Here is a 22,761-nt window from a genome sequence, read left to right on the forward strand (position 1 = left end):
TAGATTAAGTAGATTAATCAAATCTCACATTGTTATCAATTTCTGCTCAATCTGCATGCTTTCTCAATCAGCTTTAACTGTATGTGCACTCGTAGATCAAGTTATTTCTCGAGTTGGGCTCTGGGATATAACAGCCGTTGAGTATCGGATTTTATGGTGGATTGTGGGGGAGGGGGGTTGAGTGTGTTGGAGTATGTGAGTATGTGCATGTGTGCTTGTCTGGCATCTGTTGTGGGGGGGGGGGGGGTATGGGATGGACCGCGGGAATTATTTGCTAGGATAATAATTGCTTGTCAATGAATTAAATGTAATACAATGGCAATCCTGGTTATATGTTAGAATCCTATGCGTGAACTGCCGACATTATTACGCATATTAATTGATAATGATGGAAAATAGGATATGCATAATAAAAAATAATAATAATAGTTATATAGATATATATATATATATAGAGGTGAAAGCATTGGAAATGCTTTTGGCGGTTAACCTGCTTCTGTTTTGTGGGTGGCACTGTGTGCTGTTTTCGATGGATGGGTCCTGGCCTCTCGGGGCCTTAGGGATACGGAGGGACGTGGGTGGGATGCTGATCACTGGGATGACGGCTCAACTTGGGATGGGGAGGGGCTTTAGCGGGGGAATTAGTGGAGAACAATTGAAGGGTTACTCCGTAGCAATGCAAATATCACGGTACAGCTATATGGACACTCAATCATTACGCTATTTTTTATTGGTAAATTTACAAACATATATAATGATAAATAGACTTGAAACTTGTATCTCATTATGGTGTATGGTGAAATAAGTATAGCCAGTTATAATTGTAATGGCTTAGCTGATAATAACAAAATAAGAACAATATTTACATGGCTCAAAGAGAAGGAATATAATATCTATTGTATACAAGAAACTCATTCAACAATTCGAGATGAAGTAGCGTGGAAAAAAGAATGGGGGGGGGAATATACTTCTCCCATGGGCAAAGAAATTCAAAAGGGGTGATGATATTAATTAATAGTAATTTCGATCCGAATGTGCAAATTGTCCAAATAGATACGCAAGGTAGATGGATTATTTTAAATATGGTATTGGACCATAAACAGATATGGCTCATTAACCTTTACGGACCAAATAATGATGATCCACAATTCTTTGACAATATATATAATAAATTATCAAGCCTGCAAGCAACTCAAGACAATATTATTATGGTGGGGGATTATAATACTGTTTTAAATAGCTCAATGGACCGAAAAGGAAATCACACCACAAACAATCACCCACATGCTCTTAAGGAAATTGTGAATGTCATGGATACATTAGAACTAGTAGATATATGGAGGCTTAAATATGCTGATCTAGTGAGATATACATGGCGGAGACTGAATCAAGCTAGTCGTCTTGACTTCTTTCTTATCTCATTCTCGTTGGCACCAAAAGTAAAAAAAGTGTTGATAGGGGACAGAATGCGGTCGGACCATCATATAATAGGCATATACATTACTCTGACTGAATTTCCACGTGGGCGAGGATATTGGAAATGTAATCAAAGCCTATTAGATGATAACTTATTTATAATTAGAACAAAGGAATTTATAACTGACTTTTTCCAACATAACATAGGTACAGCGAATCCCCTTATTGTATGGGACACCTTTAAATGTGCCTTTAGAGGCCATGCAATTCAGTACTCATCTCGAAAACAAAAGCAATTTAGGTCAAAAGAGTTTATACTAAGAAAGGAAATAGAAAGTCTAACAGAACAGATAGATGGCAATAAAAACGGTAACATAGAGGCTCAGAATAAATTAGAGGAAAAACTAAAAGAAATGGAAAAACTTATTCAAGAAAGATCAAGTGTAATATATTATAAAAATAAAGCAAACTGGATGGAATATGGGGAAAAATGCACAAAATTCTTTTTTAATCTTCAACATAGGAATGCTACCAAAAAGAACTTAATGAAACTGGTTACAATTGACGGAGTCACCCATAATTCACCTAATGATATTTTGAAGGAAGAAACAAAGTATTTTAAGCATATGTTTTCTTTTCAGTCGCCTCCATCTCCTCTAACTGAAGCTAATTGTAGAGATTTTTTTTCTATTGATAATGTCAAATTAACAGCCACACAGAAAGACTCATGTGAAGGTGAAATTACAGAGGAGGAACTTCTGGATGCAATTAAAGACTTTAAGTCCGGGAAAACTCCAGGGTTGGATGGCATACCAATCGAGGTATACCAAACCTTTTTTAATATACTAAGAGGACCGTTATTAGCATGTTTTAACCACTCCTATGTAAATGGTAGATTATCTGACACTCAAGAAGAAGGTCTGATCTCATTATTACTGAAACAGGATACAAGTGGAAAATATAAAGATCCAGTCCATTTACAAAATTGGAGGCCACTTACACTTCAGTGTTGTGATGCAAAAATCCTAGCAAAATGTATAGCGCATAGAATTAAAAAGGTATTGTCGGATATTATTCATTCTAATCAGACAGGTTTTTTACATGGAAGATACATTGGAGATAATATAAGGCAAGTATTGGAAACAATAGAACACTATGGAAAATATGGGAAACCAGGCCTGCTATTCATAGCAGACTTCGAAAAGGCATTTGATAAAGTTTGACTGGAATTTATATATAAATGCCTGGAGCATTTCAATTTTGGAGAATCTCTTATAAAATGGGTCAAAATCATGTATAGTAACCCTAGGTGTAAAATAGTAAATAATGGCTATTTCTCAGAAAGTTTTAAACTGTCAAGAGGAGTGAAACAAGGTTGTCCACTATCGGCATATCTATTTATTGTGGCCATCGAGATGTTAGCTATTAAAATCAGATCCAATAATAATATCAGAGGATTAGAAATACAGGGCTTAAAAACAAAGGTGTCATTGTACGCAGATGATTCATGTTTTCTTTTAGATCCACAACTAGAATCCCTCCACAGCCTCATAGAGGATCTAGATACATTTTCTAACCTCTCTGGATTAAAACCAAATTATGACAAATGTACTATATTACGTATTGGATCACTAAAAAATACAATTTTTACATTACCATGTAGTTTACCAATAAAATGGTCTGATGGTGATGTAGATATACTCGGAATACATATCCCAAAGGAAATAAATGATCTCACTTCAATAAATTTTAATAGAAAGTTAGCAAAAATAGATAAGATCTTACTACCATGGAAAGGAAAATACCTGTCAATTTGTGGAAAAATCACCCTGATTAACTCTTTAGTATTATCCCAGTTTACCTATTTGCTTATGGTCTTGCCTACGCCTAGCAAACAGTTTTTTAAATTATATGAGAAAAAAATATTCAATTTTATTTGGAACGGCAAGCCAGACAAAATTAAAAGAGCATATTTATATAATGAATATGAATTCGGAGGACAGAAATTATTAAATATTAAAGCATTAGACCTATCACTAAAATCTTCAGTCATCCAAAAGTTATACTTAAATCCGAACTGGTTCTCAAGCAAATTAGTAAGATTGTCTCACCCACTGTTCAAGAAAGGCCTTTTTCCCTTTATTCAGATTACAACCTCTCACTTTCAGTTATTTGAAAAGGAAATAATCTCCCAAATGTCACTATTTCTAAAACAAGCCATAGAAAGTTGGTTGCAATTTCAATTTAATCCTCCAGAAACGACAGAACAAATAATGCAACAAATATTGTGGTTAAATTCAAATATACTAATTGACAAAAAACCTTTATTTTTTGACAGAATGTTTAAAAAAGGTATAATCTTCGTAAATGATATCATCGGTAGGACTGGTGGAGTTATGTCGCACATGCAGCTAACAAAAACATATGGAAATGTCTGCTCTACCCAAAATTACAACCAAATAATTGCAGCCTTACCGCAAAAGTGGAAGAGGAAAGTTGAAGGGGGAGAAAGTAAGGAACTTGTCTGTCGGCCTTGCATTAAAGAACATAATTGGTTAAGGAAAACTGTGATAAATAAAAAAGTATATCAGTTTCACTTAAGGACCAAAGGATTGACAGCCGTCCCATATAGATTGCAAAATAGTTGGGAAGAGATCTTTGACGTACCGATCCCATGGCATAGTGTTTATGAACTGACACGCAAAACGACACCGGATTCAAAAATTAGAATCTTTCAATTTAAATTATTATATAAAATTCTTGCTACCAATAGAATGTTATTTATATGGGGGATACAATCTTCCCAGCTCTGCAGATTTTGCTGTGAAGAGATAGAATCATTAGATCATTTGTTTTGGTTCTGTCCATTTGTAGCTTGTTTTTGGACACAGGTCCAGGAATGGCTAAAGGATTGCAATATTTACCTGGAACTAACCTTGCAGATAGCATTACTGGGTGATCTGAAAAGTCATAGTCAATCAATCAATAATATAATAATACTTTTAGCAAAAATGTTTATTTTTAATTCACAATCTGTAGAAGCAATGAGAATAGAAAGGTTCAGAACGTTTGTAAAACATCACAGTACGGTTGAAATATATATGGCAAATAGAAATCCTATATGGATGGTGTTAAGAGATAGATGGGAGGTATTGAATAGAGTTGAAGGATGGGACTAATAACAAATAACAACAAATAATAACAAAGATAGCTAATAATGTAAGCATACTGTGTCCATAATAAGTATATAGGTTGTATGTTGGGAGCTTTTGGGAAAGAGCACAGTTAGAAAGATATGGCATTTAGAAGCAAACCGGATGGACATCATGAAAATGATCGGAGAGGTTGAGAGTAGAAGAAGTTCAGGAGCAAAAAAATAAATAAATATATATATATATATATATATATATATATAATTATTGTAAAATTAACTCTGTCCATAAGGTGTAGATAGTAAGTATAGACCGGAAGTAGAGGCCTGGGCGTTGTTGTTCACTAATTTACTCCAAGTAGGGAAAGGATGGTGGGGTTGAAAAGTAATAAAGGGGAATATATATATAAAAAATAAAAATAAACATGGGGGATTGGAAGTGATGCAGACAATTACATTGATAGAAGATACAATCTATATTCAATATTAAGCTGATCCATCCCCCCAATAATAATAAAAAATAAAAAAATAAAAATAAAATAAAACTGCACCTCAGTTTGCAGCCAAAATAAATGCTTCACAGAGTTCAAGTAACAGACACATCTGAACATCAACTGTTCAGAGGAGACTGCGTGAATCAGGCCTTCATGGTCGAATTGCTGCAAAGAAACCACTACTAAAGGACACCAATGAGAAGAAGAGACTTGCTTGGGCCAAGAAACACGAGCAATGGACATTAGACCGGTGGAAATCTGTCCTTTGGTTTGATGAGTCCAAATTTGTGATGTTTGGTTCCAACCGCCGTGTCCAACCGCCGTGTCTTTGTGAGACGCAGAGTAGGTGAACGGAAGATCTCTGCATGTGTGGTTCCCACCATGAAGCATGGAGGAGGTGGTGTTATGGTGCTTAGCTGGTGACACTGTCTGTGATTTATTTAGAATTCAAGGCACACTTAACCAGCATGGCTACCACAGCATTCTGCAGTGATATGCCATCCCATCAGGTTTGCAATAGTGGGACTATCATTTGTTTTTCAACAGGACAATGACCCAACACACCTCCAGGCTGTGTAAGGGCTATTTGACCAAGAAGGAGAGTGATGGAGTGCTGCATCAGATGACCTGGCCTCCACAATCACCCGACCTCAACCCAACTGAGATGGTTTGTGATGAGTTGGACAGCAGTGTGAAGAAAAAGCAGCCAACAAGTGCTCAGCATATGTGGGAACTCCTTCAAGACTGTTGGAAAAGCATTCCTCATGAAGCTGGTTGAGAGAATGCCAAGAGAGTGCAAAGCTGTCATCAAGGCAAAGGGTGGCTACTTAGAAAAATCTAAAATCTATGTTGATTTGTTTAACACTTTTTTGGTTACTACATGATTCCATATGTGTTCTTTCATTGTTGTGATGTCTTCACTATTATTCTACAATGTAGAAAATAATCAAAATAAAGAAAAACCCTTGAATGAGTAGGTGTTTCCAAACTTTTGACAGGTACTGTATGTAGGCAGTAGTTGTGAGATGATGATTGCCGTGCATTGCATTGTGTGTCTTTTACCTAATTAAATAATAGCAGGTTGAGGCCTGAGGCAAAAAAACACTTCATGTTTAAAATCAGTTGCAACGATGTCAAATCAAATCATTTTATTGATCGCGTACACATATTTTGCTTAAGTTATCACAGATGCAGCGAAACGCTTATGTTCTAGCTTTAACAGTGCAGTAATACCAAACAATACAAAACAACACATACAAATAAACAAACAAACAAAAATTAAGAAATTAAGAAATATCAGAACGAGCAATGTCAGAGTTCGGAATACAAATATATATGTATATGATGGTGTGTATAGACATTATGGACAATATATGAATAGAAAAGGTGTGTACAGCTGTAGCTATATAGGAGGAGCATTGACTAGAATACAGTATATACATATGAAGTGGGTGAAACAGTATGTAAACATTATTAAAGTGACCAGTGTTCAATGACTCTGTACACAGGGTAGCAGTCTCTAAGGTGCAGGGTAGAGTACCGGGTGGTAGCCGGCTAGTAACAGTGACTAAGTTCAGGGCAGTGTACTGGGCAGAGGCCGGCTGGTGATGAATGTTTAACAGTCTGATGGCCTGGAGATAGAAGCTGTTTTTCGGTCTCTCGGTCCCAGCTTTGATGCACCTGTATGTACTGTCTCTGCCTTCTAGATGGTAGCGGAGTGAACAGGTCATGGCTCGGGTGGCTGAGGTCCTTGATGATCTTATTGGCCTTCCTGTGACACCGGGTGCTGTAGATGTCCTGGAGGGAAGGCAGTGTGCCCCAAGTGATGCGTTGAGCTGACTGGACCACATCTGGAGAGCCCTGCTCAGACATTTCAAACTGTTCAACTTCCTTTAACACTAGCTAGCGATTTTGAAACATGCCGACTATCAGCACATCCACACCTTCTGTGAGGATGAGGACATACTGTACGTGAAGTCTTGCCCTTTCTGCCTCATAGGACCTGTTCTTCACTTCCCCTTCTCCCAGCCCCTCTGATTGCTCCTCTTTGACAGAGACTGGATAAGCAGGATGGATGGAGAGCATTAATGGTAGATGACCAGTTCAGTCCTGGACTGCGTTTACATTTCTGATATCTGATCTGGACTGAGCTGGTCTGGTCTGGACTGAAGAAGGAGTGGGTACATTGTCCTTGTGTCAGTTGGGCCAAACTAAACATTTATATTTGAGTAATTTAGCAGTCACTCTTATTCAGAGCGACTTACAGTAGTGCATTCATTTTAAGATAGCTAGGTGGGACAACCACATATCAAATCAAATTGTATTTGTCACATGCGCCAAATACAACAGGTGTAGACCTTACCGTAAAATGCTTACTTACAAGCCCTTAACCAACAATGCAGTTTTAAGAAAAATAAGTGTTAAGTAAAAAAAAAATAAGCAGCAGTAAAATAACAGTAGCGAGGCTATAAACAGGGGGTAACGGTACAGAGTCAATGTGGGGGGGCACCTGTTCGTCGAGGTAATTGAGGTTATATGTACATGTAGGTAGATTTAAAGTGACTATGCATAGATAATAAACAGAGAGTAGCAGCAGCGTAAAAGAGGGGGGGGGGGGGCGGACGGACGGACGGACAATGCAAATAGTTTGGGTAGCCATTTAAATTAGCTGTTCAGGAGTCTTATGGCTTGGGGGTAGAAGCTGTTAAGAAGCCTTTTGGACATAGACTTGGCGCTCCGGTACCGCTTGCCGTGCGGTAGCAGAGAGAACAGTCTATGACTAGGGTGGCTGGAGTCTGACAATTTTTTTAGCCTTCCTCTGACACCGCCTGGTATAGAGGTCCTGGATGGCAGGAAGCTTGGCCCCAGTGATGTACTGGGCCGTACGCACTACCCTCTGTAGTGCCTTGCGGTCGGAGGCCGAACAGTTGCCATACCAGGCAGTGAAGCAACCAGTAAGGATGCTCTCGATGGTGCAGCTGTAGAACTTTTTGAGGATCTGGCCAAATCTTTTCAGCCTTCTGAGCGGGAATAGGCTTTGTCGTGCCTTCTTCACGACTGTCTTGTTGTGTTTGGACCATGATAGTTTGTTGGTGATGTGGACACCAAGGAACTTGAAGCTCTCAACCTGCTCTACTACAGCCCCGTCGATGAGAATGGGGGCGTGCTCTGTCCTCTTTTTCCTGTAGTCCACAATCATCTCCTTTGTCTTGATCATTTTGAGGGAGAGGTTGTTATCCTGGCACCACATGGCCAGGTCTCTGACCTCCTCTCGATAGGCTGTCTCATCATTGTCAGTGATCAGGCCTACCACTGTTGTGTCGTCGGCAAACTTAATGATGGTGTTGGAGTCGTGCCTGGCCATGCAGTCATGGGTGAACAGGGAGTACAGGAGGGGACTGAGCACGCACCCCTGAGGGGCCCCCGTGTTGAGGATCAGCGTGGCAGATGTGTTGTTACCTACCCTTACCACCTGGAGGTGGCCCATCATGTCCAGGATCCAGTTGCAGAGGGAGGTGTTTAGTCCCAGGGTCCTTAGCCTAGTGATGAGCTTTGAGGGCACTATGGTGTTGAACGCTGAGCTGTAGTCAATGAATAGCATTCTCACGTACAGTTGAAGTTGGAAGTTTACATACACTTAGGTTGGAGTCATTAAAACTTGTTTTTCAACCACTTCACACATTTCTTGGTAACAAACTATAGTTTTGGCAAGTCGGTTAGGTCATCTACTTTGTGCATTTTTCTAACAATTGTTTACAGACAGATTATTTCACTTATAATTCACTGTATCACAATTCCAGTGGGTCAGAAGTTTACATACACTAAGTTGACTGTGCCTTTAAACAGCTTGGAAAATTCCAGAAAATGATGTCATGGCTTTAGAAGCTTCTGATAGGCTAATTGACATCATTTGAGTCAATTGGAGGTGTACCTGTGGATGTATTTCAAGGCCTACCTTCAAACTCAGTGCCTCTTTGCTTGACATCATGGGAAAATCAAAAGAAATAAGCCAAGACCTCAGAAAAAGAATTGTAGACTTCCACAAGTCTAGTTCAACCTTGGGAGCAATTTCCAAATGCCTGAAGTTACCACGTTCATCTGTACAAACAATAGTACGGAAGTATAAACACCATGGGACCACACAGCTGTCATACCGCTCAGGAAGGAGACTCGTTCTGTCTCCTAGAGATGAACATACTTTGGTGCGAAAAGTGCAAATCAATCCCAGAACAACAGCAAAGGACCTTGTGAAGATGCTGGAGGAAACAGGTACAAAAGTATCTATATCCACAGTAAAACGAGTCCTATATCGACATAACCTGAAAGGCCGCTCAGCAAGGATGAAGCCACTGCTCCAAAACCGCCATAAAAAAGGCAGACTACGATTTGCAACTGCACATGGGGACAAAGAGCGTACTTTTTGGAGAAATGTCCTCTGATCTGATGAAACAAAATAGAACTGTTTGGCCATAATGACCATCGTTATGTTTGGAGGAAAAAGGGGGCTGCTTGCAAGCAGAAGAACACCATCCCAACCGTGAAGCACGGGGGTGGCAGCATCATGCTGTGGGGGTGCTTTGCTGCAGGAGGGTCTGGTGCACTTCAGAAAATACATGGCATCATGAGGAAGGAAAATGATGTGGATATATTGAAGCAACATCTCAAGACATCAGTCAGGAAGTTAAAGCTTGGTTGCAAATGGGTCTTCCAAATGGACAATGACCCCAAGCATACTTCCACAGTTGTGGCAAAATGGCTTAAGGACAACAAAGTCAAGGTATTGGAGTGGCCATCACAAAGCCCTGACCTCAACCTATAGAAAATGTGTGGGCAGAACTGAAAAAGCGTGTGCGAGCAAGGAGGCCTACAAACCTGACTCCGTTACACCAGCTCTGTCAGGAGGAATGGGCCAAAATTCACCCAACTTATTATGGGAAGCTTGTGGAAGGCTACCCGAAATGTTTGACCCAAGTTAAGCAATTTAAAGGCAATGCTACCAAATACTAATTGAGTGTATGTAAACTTCTTACCCACTGGGAATGTGATGAAAGAAATAAAAGCTGAAAGAAATAATTCTCTCTACAATTATTTCAAATTCTTAAAATAAAGTGGTGATCCTAACTGACCTAAGACAGGGAATTTTTACTAGGATTAAATGTCAGGAATTGTGAAAAACTTTGTATTTGGCTAAGGTGTATGTAAACTTCCGACTTCAACTGTAGGTGTTCCTTTTGTCCAGGTGGGAAAGGGCAGTGTGGAATGCAACAGAGATTGCATCATCTGTGGATCTGTTGGGGCTGTATGCAAATTGGAGTGGGTCTAGGGTTTCTGGGATAATGGTGTTGATGTGAGCCATGACCAGCCTTTCAAAGCACTTCATGGCTACAAGTCATTTAGGCAGGTTACCTTAGAGTTCTTGGCCAAGGGACTATGGTGGTCTGCTTGAAACATGTTGGTATTACAGACTCAGTCAGGGACATGTTGAAAATGTCAGTGAAGACACTTGCCAGTTGATCAGCGCATGCTCAGAGTACACGTCCTGGTGAATGTTGACCTGTTTAAAAGGTCTTACTCACATTGGCTACGGAGAGCGTGATCACACAGTCGTCCGGAACAGCTGATGCTCTCATGCATGCTTCAGTGTTGTTTGCCTCGAAGCGAGCGTAGAAGTAATTTAGTTTGTCTGGTAGGCTCATGTCACTGGACAGCTCGATGCTGTGCTTCCCTTTGTAGTTTGTAATAGTTTGCAAGCCCTTCCACATCCGACGAGCATCGGAGCATGTGTAGTACGATTCAATCTTAGTCCTGTATTGACGCTTTTCCTGTTTGATGGTTCGTCGGAAGGCATAGCGGGATTTCTTATAAGTGTCCGGGTTAGAGTCCCGCTCCTTGAGCTCAGTGCGGATGTTGCCTGTAATCCATGGCTTCTGATTGGGGTGTGTACGTATGGTCACTGTGGGGACGACGTCATCGATGCACTTATTGATGAAGCCAGTGACTGATGTGGTGTACTCCTCAATGCCATCGGAAGAATCCCAGAACATATTCAAGTCTGTGCTAGCAAAACAGTCCTGTAGCTTAGCATCTGCATATCTGACCACTTATTTATTGACTGAGTCACTGTAGCTTCCTGCTTTAGTTTTTGCTTGTAAGCAGGAATTTGCCAAATGGAGGGCGAGGGAGAGCTTTGTACGCGTCTCTGTGTGTGGAGTAAAGGTGGCCTAGAGTTTTTTCCCTCTGTTTGCACATTTAACATGCTGGCAGAAATTAGGTAAGACGGATTTAAGTTCCCTGCATTAAAGTCCCCGGCCACTAGGAGCGCCGCCTCTGGATGAGCGTTTTCCTGTTTGCTTATACAGCTCATTGAGTGCGGTCTTAGTGCCAGCATCGATTTGTGGTGGTAAATAGACAGCTACGAAAAATATAGATGAAAACTCTTGGTAAATAGTGTGGTCTACAGCTTATCATGAGATACTCTACCTCAGGCGAGCAAAACCTATAGACTTCCTTAATATTAGATTTTGTGCACCAGCTGTTGTTTACAAATATACACAGACCGCCACCCCTTATCTTACCGGAGGCAGCTGTTCTATCTTGCCGATGCAGCGTATATCCCGCCAGCTGTATGTTGTCCATGCTGTCGTTTAGCCATTAACTCGTGAAACATAAGATTTTACCGTTTTTAATGTCCCGTTGGCAGGATATCCGTGATCGTAGTTAGTGTATTTTGTTATCCAATGATTGTACGTTGGCTAATACGACTGATGGTAGAGGCAGATGATCTACTTGCAGTCGGATCCGTACAAGGCACCCCGACCTACGTCCCCGATATATCTCTGTCTCTTTCTCATGCGAATGACAGGGATTTGGGCCTTGTCGGGTGTCTGAAGAAAATAATTTGAGTCCAGCTCGTTAAAGAAAAAATATTCGTCCAGTACGCGGTGAGTAATCGCTGTCCTGATATCCAGAAGTTATTTTCGGTCATAAGAGATGGTGGCAGAAACATGATGTACAAAATAAGTTACAAATAACGCAAAAAAACACACACAATAGCACAATTGGTTAGGAGCCCGTAAAACAGCAGCCATCTCCTCCGGCGCCATTATCATAGTAAGTACATTTTTCCTCAATAAAGTAGCTATTAGCAGAGCTAGTAAGTCGTAACCCCATAAACACAGCCCCAATGCGACTACACAGAGATTAGACCGCTGATCTGGCTGAAACTAAAAAATAAAAAAATAAATAAAAATAAACTAAAGACCAGCAGTGCATCTCCAAAGTCTAGGAACAATCATCTTCTCTCCTTCATCTGGACTGATCTGCAGTTGCAGGATAGGAAAAAGCAATGTGGTCGGATGTCTACTAGGAATCAGCTTTCCAGTTCTTTCACATAAGTGCAGATGAAGGAAAGGAGGCAAGTAGAGGAGTACTCTCTGGCTGTTCTGACATTTTTTTACAGAATGATTGACATGTCTTCAGGAGGACACCTTGGGATGACCTCAACAGTGTCCTGCCCTTAGTCCAGCTTCTTACTTCCATCCACAAGGCCATAGAGGACACGGCAGATTGTGTCCAAGAACAAGACTGCCGGACAAGGGCGCAGTGGTGTGTGTGTGTGTGTGTGTGAGTGTGTGAGACAGAAAAAGAGAGAAAGCTTGTGTGTGCCCACTGGACCTATGGCAGTCTCTATGGGGGTGCCACAGGGTTCAATTCTTGGGCCGACTCTTTTCTCTGTGTATATCAATGACGTCGCTCTTGCTGCTGGTGACTCTCAGATCCACCTCTACGCAGACGACACCATTTTGTATACATCTGGCCCTTCATTGGACACTGTGTTAACAAACCTCCAAACGAGCTTCAATGCCATACAACACTCCTTCAGTAGCCTCCAACTGCTCTTAAACACTAGTAAAACTAAATGCATGCTCTTCAACCGAACGCTGCTTGCACCCGCCCACCTGACTAGAATCACTACTCTCGACGGGTCTGACCTAGAGTATGTGGACAACTACAAATACCTAGGTGTCTGGTTAGACTGTAAACTCTCCTTCCAGACTCACATTAAGAATCTCCAATCCAAAGTTAAATCTAGAATCGGTTTCCTATTTCGCAACAAAGCCTCCTTCACTCATGCTGCCAAACATGCCCTCGTAAAACTGACTATCCTACCGATCCTTGACTTCGGCGATGTCATTTACAAAATAGCCTCCAACACTCTACTCAGCAAATTGGATGTAGTCTATCACAGTGCCATCCGTTTTGTCTCCAAAGCCCCATATACTACCCACCACTGTGACCTGTACGCTCTTGTTGGCTGGTCCTCACTACATATTCGTCGCCAAACCCACTGGCTCCAGGCCATCTATAAATCACTGCTAGGCAAATCCCCGCCTTATCTTAGCTCATTGGTCACCATAGCAACACCCACCCGTAGTCTGCGCTCCAGCAGGTATATCTCACTAGTCATCCCCAAAGCCAACACCTCCTTTGGCCGCCATTCCTTCTAGTTCTCTGCTGCCAATGACTGGAACAAATTGCAAAAATCTCTGAAGCTGGAGACACTTATCTCCCTCACTAACTTTAAGCATCAGTTGTCAGAGCACCTTACCGATCACTGCACCTGTACACAGCCCATCTGAAATTAGCCCGCCCAACTACCTCATCCCTATATTGTTATTTATTTTGCTCATTTGTACCCCAGTATCTCTATTTGCACATCATCTCTTGCACATCTATCATTCCAGTGTTAATACTAATTGTAATTATTTTGCACTATAGCCTATTTATTGCCTTACCTCCATAACTTGCTACATTTGCACACACTGTATATATATATATATTTATTTCTGTTGTATTTTTGACTTTGTTTTGTTTTACCCCATATGTAACTCCGTGTTGTTGTTTTTATCGCACTGCTTTGCTTGATCTTGGCCAGGTCGCAGTTGTAAATGAGAACTTGTTCTCAACTGGCTTACCTGGTTAAATAAAGGTGAAATAAATAAAAATAAATAAAAACTGCTGCATGCTTATGTGCCTAAGTGTGAGGGAAAAAAGTATTTGATCCCCTGCTGATTTTGTACGTTTGCCCACTGACAAAGACATGATCAGTCTATAATTTTAATGGTAGGTTTATTTGAATAGTGAGAGACAGAATAACAACAACAAAAAATCAAGAAAAACGCATGTAAAAAATGTTATATATTGATTTGCATTTTAATGAGGGAAATAAGTATTTGACCCCTCTGCAAAACATGACTTAGTACTTGGTGGCAAAACCCTTGTTGGCAATCAAAGAGGTCAGACGTTTCTTGTAGTTGGCCACCAGGTTTGCACACATCTCAGGAGGGATTTTGTTCCACTCCTCTTTGCTGATCTTCTCCAAGTCATTAAGGTTTCGAGGCTGACGTTTGGCAACTCAAACCTTCAGCTCCCTCCACAGATTTTCTATGGGATTAAGGTCTGGAGACTGGCTAGGCCACTCCAGGACCTTAATATGCTTCTTCTTGAGCCACTCCATTGTTGCCTTGGCCGTGTGTTTTGGGTCATTGTCATGCTGGAATACCCATCCACGATCCATTTTCAATGCCCTGGCTGAGGGAAGGAGGTTCTCACCCAAGATTTGACGTTACATGGCCCCGTCCATCGTCCCTTTGATGCGGTGAAGTTGTCCTGTCCCCTTCGCAGAAAAACACACCCAAAGCATTATGTTTCCACCTCCATGTTTGACGGTGGGGATGGTGTTCTTTGGGTCATAGGCAGCATTCCTCCTCCTCCAAACACGGCGAGTTGAGTTGATGCCAAAGAGCTCGATTTTGGTCTCATCTGCCCACAACACTTTCACCCAGTTCTCCTCTGAATCATTCAGATGTTCATTGGCAAACTTCAGACGGGCCTGTATATGTGCTTTCTTGAGCAGGGGGACCTTGCGGGCTCTGCAGGATTTCAGTCCTTAACGGCATAGTGTGTTACCAATTGTTTTCTTGGTGACTATGGTCCCAGCTGCCTTGAGATCATTGACAAGATCCTCCAGTGTAGTTCTGGGCTGATTCCTCACCGTTCTCATGATCATTGCAACTCCACGAGGTGAGATCTTGCATGGAGCCCCAGGCTGAGGGAGATTGACAGTTATTTTGTGTTTCTTCCATTTGCGAATAATAGCACCAACTGTTGTCACCTTCTCACCAAGCTGCTTGGCGATGATCTTGTAGCCCATAGCCCATTGTGTACGTCTACAATCTTGTCCCTGACATCCTTGGAGAGCTCTTTGGTCTTGGCCATGGTGGAGAGTTTGGAATCTGATTGATTGATTGCTTCTGTGGACAGGTGTCTTTTATACAGGTAACAAACTGAGATTAGGTGGCGAATCGCATCTCTGCATGTCTGGCAGACATATCAGTATGGATGACGGATCACCACCTCAAGCTGAACCTTGGCAAGACGGAGCTGCTCTTCCTCCCGGGGAAGGACTGCCCGTTCCATGATCTCGCCATCACGGTTGACAACTCTGTTGTGTCCTCCTCCCAGAGTGCGAAGAGCCTTGGCGTGACCCTGGACAACACCCTGTCGTTCTCCGCTAACATCAAGGCGGTGACCCGATCCTGTAGGTTCATGCTCTACAACATTCGGAGAGTACGACCCTGCCTTACACAGGAAGCGGCACAGGTCCTAATCCAGGCACTTGTCATCTCCCGTCTGGATTACTGCAACTCGCTGTTGGCTGGGCTCCCTGCCTGTGCCATTAAACCCCTACAACTCATCCAGAATGCCGCAGCCCGTCTGGTGTTCAATCTTCCCAAGTTCTCTCACGTCACCCCGCTCCTCCGCACACTCCACTGGCTTCCAGTTGAAGCTCGCATCTGTTACAAGACCATGGTGCTTGCCTATGGAGCTGTGAGGGGAACGGCACCTCCGTACCTTCAGGCTCTGATCAGTCCCTACACCCAAACGAGGGCATTGCGTTCATCCACCTCTGGCCTGCTGGCTCCCCTTCCTCTGCGGAAGCATAGTTCCCGCTCAGCCCAGTCAAAACTGTTCGCTGCTCTGGCACCCCAATGGTGGAACAAGCTCCCTCACGACGCCAGGACAGCGGAGTCACTCACCACCTTCCGGAGACATTTGAAACCCCACCTCTTTAAGGAATACCTGGGATAGGATAAAGTAATCCTTCTACCCCCCCACACAAAAAAAAATGGTGAATGCACCAATTTGTAAGTCGCTCTGGATAAGAGCGTCTGCTAAATGACGTAAATGTAAATGTAAAATTAGGAGCACTCCCTTTAAGAGTGTGCTAATCTCAGCTCGTTACCTGTATAAAAGACACCTGGGAGCCAGACATCTTTCTGATTGAGAGGGGGTCAAATACTTATTTCCCTCATTAAAATACAAATGAATTTATAACATTTTTGACATGCCTTTTTCTGGATTTTTTGTTCAAATAATGGTCTCTCACTGTTAAAATAAACCTACCATTAAAATTATAGACGGATCATTTCTTTGTCAGTGGGCAATCGTATAAAATCAGCAGGGGATCAAATACTTTTTCCCCTCACTGTATGTATGTGTGTGTATATATATATATATATATATATATATATATATATATACACACACATACATACAGTGAGGGGAAAAAGTATTTGATCCCCTGCTGATTTTATACGATTGCCCACTGACAAAGAAATGATCCGTCTATAATTTTAATGGTAGGTTTACACACCCAAAGCATTATGTATGTGTGTATATATATATATATATATATATATATACACACATACATACATACATATATATACATACATATACACACACACTCCGCAATGTGTGCGCACACACTTAGGCACATAAGCATATATATATGTATATGTGTGTGTGTGTGTGTGTGTGTGTGTGTGTGTGTGTTTGAGAGTGTGTGTCGGAGGAAGCTGAAGTGTGTGTGTGCAGGTCATTTGGCAGCACTGGATCTAAATATAGCCGGAGCTACCTGGCAGGGGTTACGACTCACAGTGTGCAGCGAGACGAGACAGCCTTGATAGTGTCTGCATTTCCAAAACAGACCAGACTCCATTTAGCTAGAGCACAACTCTCTCTTTTCTCTCTACCTTTGTCACGCTCTCTCCTCCTTTCCTCTACCTCTCTCGCCTTCCCTCCTTCCTGTGCTCGTTATATTTTTTTCCTGTCACGCTTTCAATACCTCCTCTGGTCTGTTACTTTCCGTAACTCCATCTTCCTTTCTCCCTTTCTCCTTTTTCCTGGCAAGAACTTGAATGTCAACTGACTGACATTACATTTTCCACTTCCTTTATAAAGCGTAGTGATCCACTAAACCAACACATGCTGTATGTGTGTCCTACAACTGATCCTAAATCAGATCCAAATGGTCAAACCAGAGATGATTGACAGGTAGTAAAGACACCTCCTACTGTATCAAGGTTTTTATGGATTATGAATTGTCACCTCACCAGCACAAATACAGTATTTACTTTCTACCTTTTCACATTGGTGGTGTGATATATCTAAATATGTGCAAATGAACTATGGCTGAACTGTGGTGGGGCGTGTCTCTGGTCTAGTCTGATGTGCGTCAGTACAGTCGTCCCACTGAGCAAAGCAGCAGGAAAGGTGTGAGACGGATCTGATGGGGGGATGAGGAGGGAGGGAAGGAGGGGCGCCGTGTGACGGATGGGTGTGGAGATTACCACAGACAGGAGAAACTTCAGGGAGGGGTAGAAACGTATGTCAGAGGCGGAAGGAGGGGATGTAAGTGGATGGTGTGACATTGAGGATGAGTGGATGGAGTGTAAGAGGCACAAGGGCTGTGTCAGGCTGTCCCACACTCCTATCTTAGGATGTATATAGGTAACACACACACACACACACCCACACACTCATCCCCCCCAAACACACACACTCACTTGCAGGGCAGGATGCGGACTACGTCGTTGAGCTGGTAGCCCTCGATGCACACGGCGCAGTGGTTGAAGTCCGGGTCTGTTTCCTGCAGCACAGAAGACAAACAGAACAGAACAGTCAGTGTTAGACAGCCACAATGAACAGAAAGCCATTTTTACTGAGGAAGAACAGTGACAAAATCAGACACTTTGCTTTTGACCATTCATATTCACTATCAACCAGATTAATAATAGCTGGTTTGTTCAACAGGCCGAGGTGAAAGCAGTGCCTAACATGGTCAGTGTTTCCTCTTGAATGTTTGTTTGGAGAGACCCTTTAGACATCCTAGAGGGCTGGGACTGAAGGTTTGCTATTTTTGTAGGCAGGTTGACTGCCTATGTAAAATCATGTAATGGTAGGGGAAACATGTTCAGTATACAGAGTACAATTAAGTAGAGTACTCTTGTTGTATCAGCATGTCAGGGATGGAACTGACGGCCACGTTGCCGTGTCAACCAAACCCATCACTGTGACAACAGCCACGACAGGTGGCGGCACATCTGTGACTGACTGACTGTCCTGGCATGTCCATCAGCAAGTGTCATGCTTAAGCATGCCATGGGAGGAAGAGAGAGAGAGAGAGAGAGAGAGAGAGAGAGAGAGAGAGAGAGAGAGAGAGAGAGAGAGAGAGAGAGAGAGAGAGAGAGAGAGAGAGAGAGAGAGAGAGAGAGAGAGAGAGAGAGAGAGAGAGAGAGAGAGAAAGGTGGGAAGAGAGGAGAGGAGAGGAAGAGGTGTGAAAGGGGCAAAGAGGTAAAGGGAGAGGGAGTGAAAGACAGCGATAGATGGGGATGACATTGAAAGCATGACAAGAGAGGTGCAGAGAGCCAAGGAAGGAAGGAAAGAGGGGGTGATGTATTGAAAGAAGGATGGCAGAAAAGAGTGTAATAGAGTGATAAAGAGAAAGAAGAAAATAACAGAGTTTGATAAAGAGAGAGAGAGGGAGAGAAATAATCAATGCTGTGTTATTTATGGAGGGTGGCTAACCGTCTCTGCTGACAGTGGAGAAGCTACCACAGAGGTGCACAAGGACATACGGGTGCACAGCCCCGCCTGGCCGGGGCCTGAATTAGCCTGTGGTGCCGAGCGAGCAGGGAGGGACCGATCGATACGCCAGGAAGAACTGAGAGAACACAGACCTGTCATCTCTCTAGTCATACCCGGGAACACTAGCCTAGTTCGACATGTATGTGCTTTACATAGCTCCACTGACTGTACACAATTACATGGCAACAATAAAGCCCATATAGATATGGGACCAGGAAATGATATGCCAACGATAAAGCCCATATAGATGTGGGACTAGGCAATGACATGCCAACGACAAAGCCCATATAGATGTGGGCCCAGGCAATGGAAAAAACTAACACAAAGGCAGAAGTCATTCTAATAATAATAATAATAATAATAATAATAATAATAATAATAATGTGTGTGTAGCTGATATTTTAATCCAGTGACTTAGAGTATTTTAGGTCCCTGCAGGAATCAAATTGCCAACTTAAAGACTAACATTTTCTTTGCAAGTAGTTATGAAAGTAGCACTCACGATCCAAAACATACCAGTCAGGTTTTTCTTTTTTTACTATTTTTACATTGTAGAATAATAGTGAAGACATCAAAACTATGAAATACCACATATGGAATCATGTAGTAAACAAGTGTTAAACAAATCAAAATATATTTTATATTAGAGATTCTTCAAATAGCCACCCTTTGCATTGATAATAGCTTTGAACAATCTTGGCATTCTCTCAACCAGCTTCATGAGGAATGCTTTTCCAACAGTCTTGAAGGAGTTCCCACATATGCTGAGCACTTGTTGGCTGCTTTTCCTTCACTCTGCGGTCCAACTCATCCCAAACCATCTCAATTGGGTTGAGGTCGGGGGATTGTGGAGGCCAGGTCATCTGATGCAGCACTCCATCACTCTCCTTCTTGGTCAAATAGCCCTTACACAGCCTGGAGGTGAGTTGGGTCATTGTCCTGTTGAAAAACAAATTATAGTCCCACTAAGCGGAAACCAGATGGGATGGCGTATCACTGCAGAATGCTGTGGTAGCCATGCTGGTTAAGTGTGCCTTGAATTCTAAATAAATAACAGACACTGTCACCAGCAAAGCACCCCCACACCATAACACCTCCTCCATGCTTCACGGTGGGAACCACATATGCGGAGATCATCCGTTCACCTACTCTGCGTCTCACAAAGACATGTTGGTTGGAACCAAAAATGTCAAATTTGGACTCATCAGACCAAAAGACAGATTCCACCGGTCTAATGGCCGTTGCTCATGTTTCTTGGCCCAATCAGGTCTCTTCTTCTTATTGGAGTCCTTTAGTAGTGGTTTCTTTGCAGCAATTTGACCATGAAGGCCTGATTCACGCAGTCTCCTCTGAACAGTTGATGTTGAGATGTGTCTGTTACTTGAACTCTGTGAAGCATTTATTTGGGCTGCAATTTCTGAGGCTGGTAACTCTAATGAACTTATCTTCTGCAGCAGAGGTAACTCTCGGTCTTCCTTTCCTGTGGCGGTCCTCATGAGAGCTAGTTTCATCATAGTGCTTGATGGTTTTTGCGACTGCACTTGAAGAAACGTTCAAAGTTCTTGAAATTTCCGGATTGACTGACCTTCATGTCTTAAAGTAATGATGGACAATTGTTTCTCTTGGCTTATTTGAGCTGTTCTTGCCATAATATGGACTTGGTCTTTTACCAAATAGGGCTATCTTCTGCATACCACCTCTACCTTCTCACAACACAACTGATTGGCTCAAACGCATTAAGAAGGAAAGAAATTCCACAAATTAACTTTTAACAAAGCACACCTGTTAAATTAAATGCATTCCATGTGACTACCTCGTGAAGCTGGTTGAGAGAATGCCAAGAGTGTGCAAAGCTGTCATCAAGGTAAAGGGTGGCTACTTTGAAGAATCTCATGGTTACTACATGATTCCATATGTGTTATTTCATAGTTTTGATGTCTTCACTATTATTCTACAATTTAGAAAATAGTAAAAGTAAAGAAAAACCCTGGAATGAGTAGGTGTGTCTAAACTTTTGACCAGTACTAAATATATATATATATATATATATATATATATATATATATATATATATATATATATATATATATATATATATATATATATATATATATATATATATATATATATATATATATATATATATATATATATATATACACACACACAAAGTTTGGGGCCACTTAGAAATATCCTTGTTTTTTGGCCATTAAAATAACATCAAATTGATCAGAAATACAGTGTAGACATTGTTAAAGTTGTAAATGGCTATTGTAGCTGGAAATGGCAGATTCTTTATGGAATATCGACATAGGTGTACAGAGGCCCATTATCAGCAACCATCAGTCCTGTGTTCAAATGGCACGTTGTGTTTGCTAATCCAAGTTTATATCATTTTAAAAGGCTAATTGATCATTAGAAAACCCTTTTTGCAATTATGTTAGCACAGCTGAAAACTGTTGTGCTGATTAAAGAAGCAATAAAACTGGCCTTCTTGAGACTAGTTGAGTATCTGGAGCATCAGCAATTGTGGGTTCGATTACAGGCTCAAAATGGCCAGAAACAAATAATTTTCTTCTGAAACTCGTCAGTCTATTCTTGTTCTGAGAAATGAAGGCTATTCCATGCGAGAAATTGCCAAGAAACTGAAGATCTCGTACAACGCTGTGTACTACTCCCTTCACAGAACAGCACACACTGGCTCTAACCAGAATATAAAGAGGCCCCGGTGCACAACTGAGCAAGAGAACAAATACGTTAGAGTGTCTAGTTTGAGAAACAGACGCCTCACAGGTCCTCAACTGGCAGCTTCATGAAATAGGACCCGCAAAACACCATTCTCAACGTCAACAGTGAAGAGGCGACTCCGGGATGCTGACCTAGGCAGAGTTGCAAAGAAAAAGTCCAGTGTCTGTGTTATTTTGCCCATCTTAATCTTTTCTTTTTATTGGCCAGTCTGAGATATTTCTTTGCAAGGTCAGCATCCCGGAGTCGCCTCTTCACTGTTGACGTTGAGACTAGTGTTTTGTGGGTACTATATAATGAAGCTGCCAGTTGAGGACCTGTGAGGCAATTCGTATGACATGTTTCAAATTTGTAAGTGCATTCTTCATACAATATGTTACCAATTTGTAAGTGCTTAAGATCCCATTCTCTCTAACTTTGTTCGAACCAACTAAGCCATTAGAGAGGGCCATGCAGCTGGCAAAATTGGAAGAGCAGTGACTAGTACTCCTGGGTTTGGGAGTTCTGGGTATGGGAGTTTTGATCAAGTCTGACCGGTTTTGTAGAACAGATAGTGATCCGTACCAGGTTGCCATGTAGAGATACAGGACAAAAACATAGTACTGAGGCCCATCTGACCTAGTGGGGCGGCAGTCGGGCAGTTTTAAAGACCCTGGGGAGTCCGCTCCCCTTCCTCTCGACCCTGACTTCCTGTCACTGTGAGCGAGGCAGGCTGCTGTAAATGGCTGCCTGATTAAATATGAATGTTTTCCTCTACAGAGGCTGCAGGCACAGAATGAGGCCAAGGCACACGACACAGACCAGGCCCTGTGTGAAATAGGCTTCTGCTCAAATAAAGCAGATCTGTGTCACTAATGGCAGATTTTCATGATGGCAGAATCTGAGCTTTCTAGGGCCCAGGAATGACTGGGGTTGTGGAAGGGCAGAGAAGTGTCACTCACCACCACAAGTCACTTTGCACTA

At 41.9% G+C, this 22,761-nt stretch overlaps 1 protein-coding gene across 6 annotated transcripts in view; it reads right to left on the reverse strand.

Annotated features, from left to right (window-relative positions):
• Positions 1-22,761, reverse strand: part of LOC311107871 (E3 ubiquitin-protein ligase RNF130-like) — a 96,084-nt gene that overhangs the window by 19,396 nt on the left and 53,927 nt on the right. For all 6 annotated transcript variants that reach the window (XM_084150448.1, XM_084150446.1, XM_084150449.1 and 3 more), the window contains exon 6: positions 17,973-18,055. In XM_084150448.1, the coding sequence (XP_084006574.1) occupies positions 17,973-18,055 (83 nt within the window). The remainder of the gene's footprint in view (positions 1-17,972; positions 18,056-22,761) is intronic.

Source organism: Coregonus lavaretus (assembly GCF_964263955.1).
Source record: "Coregonus lavaretus genome assembly, chromosome: 32".
NCBI lineage: Eukaryota > Metazoa > Chordata > Actinopteri > Salmoniformes > Salmonidae > Coregonus > Coregonus lavaretus.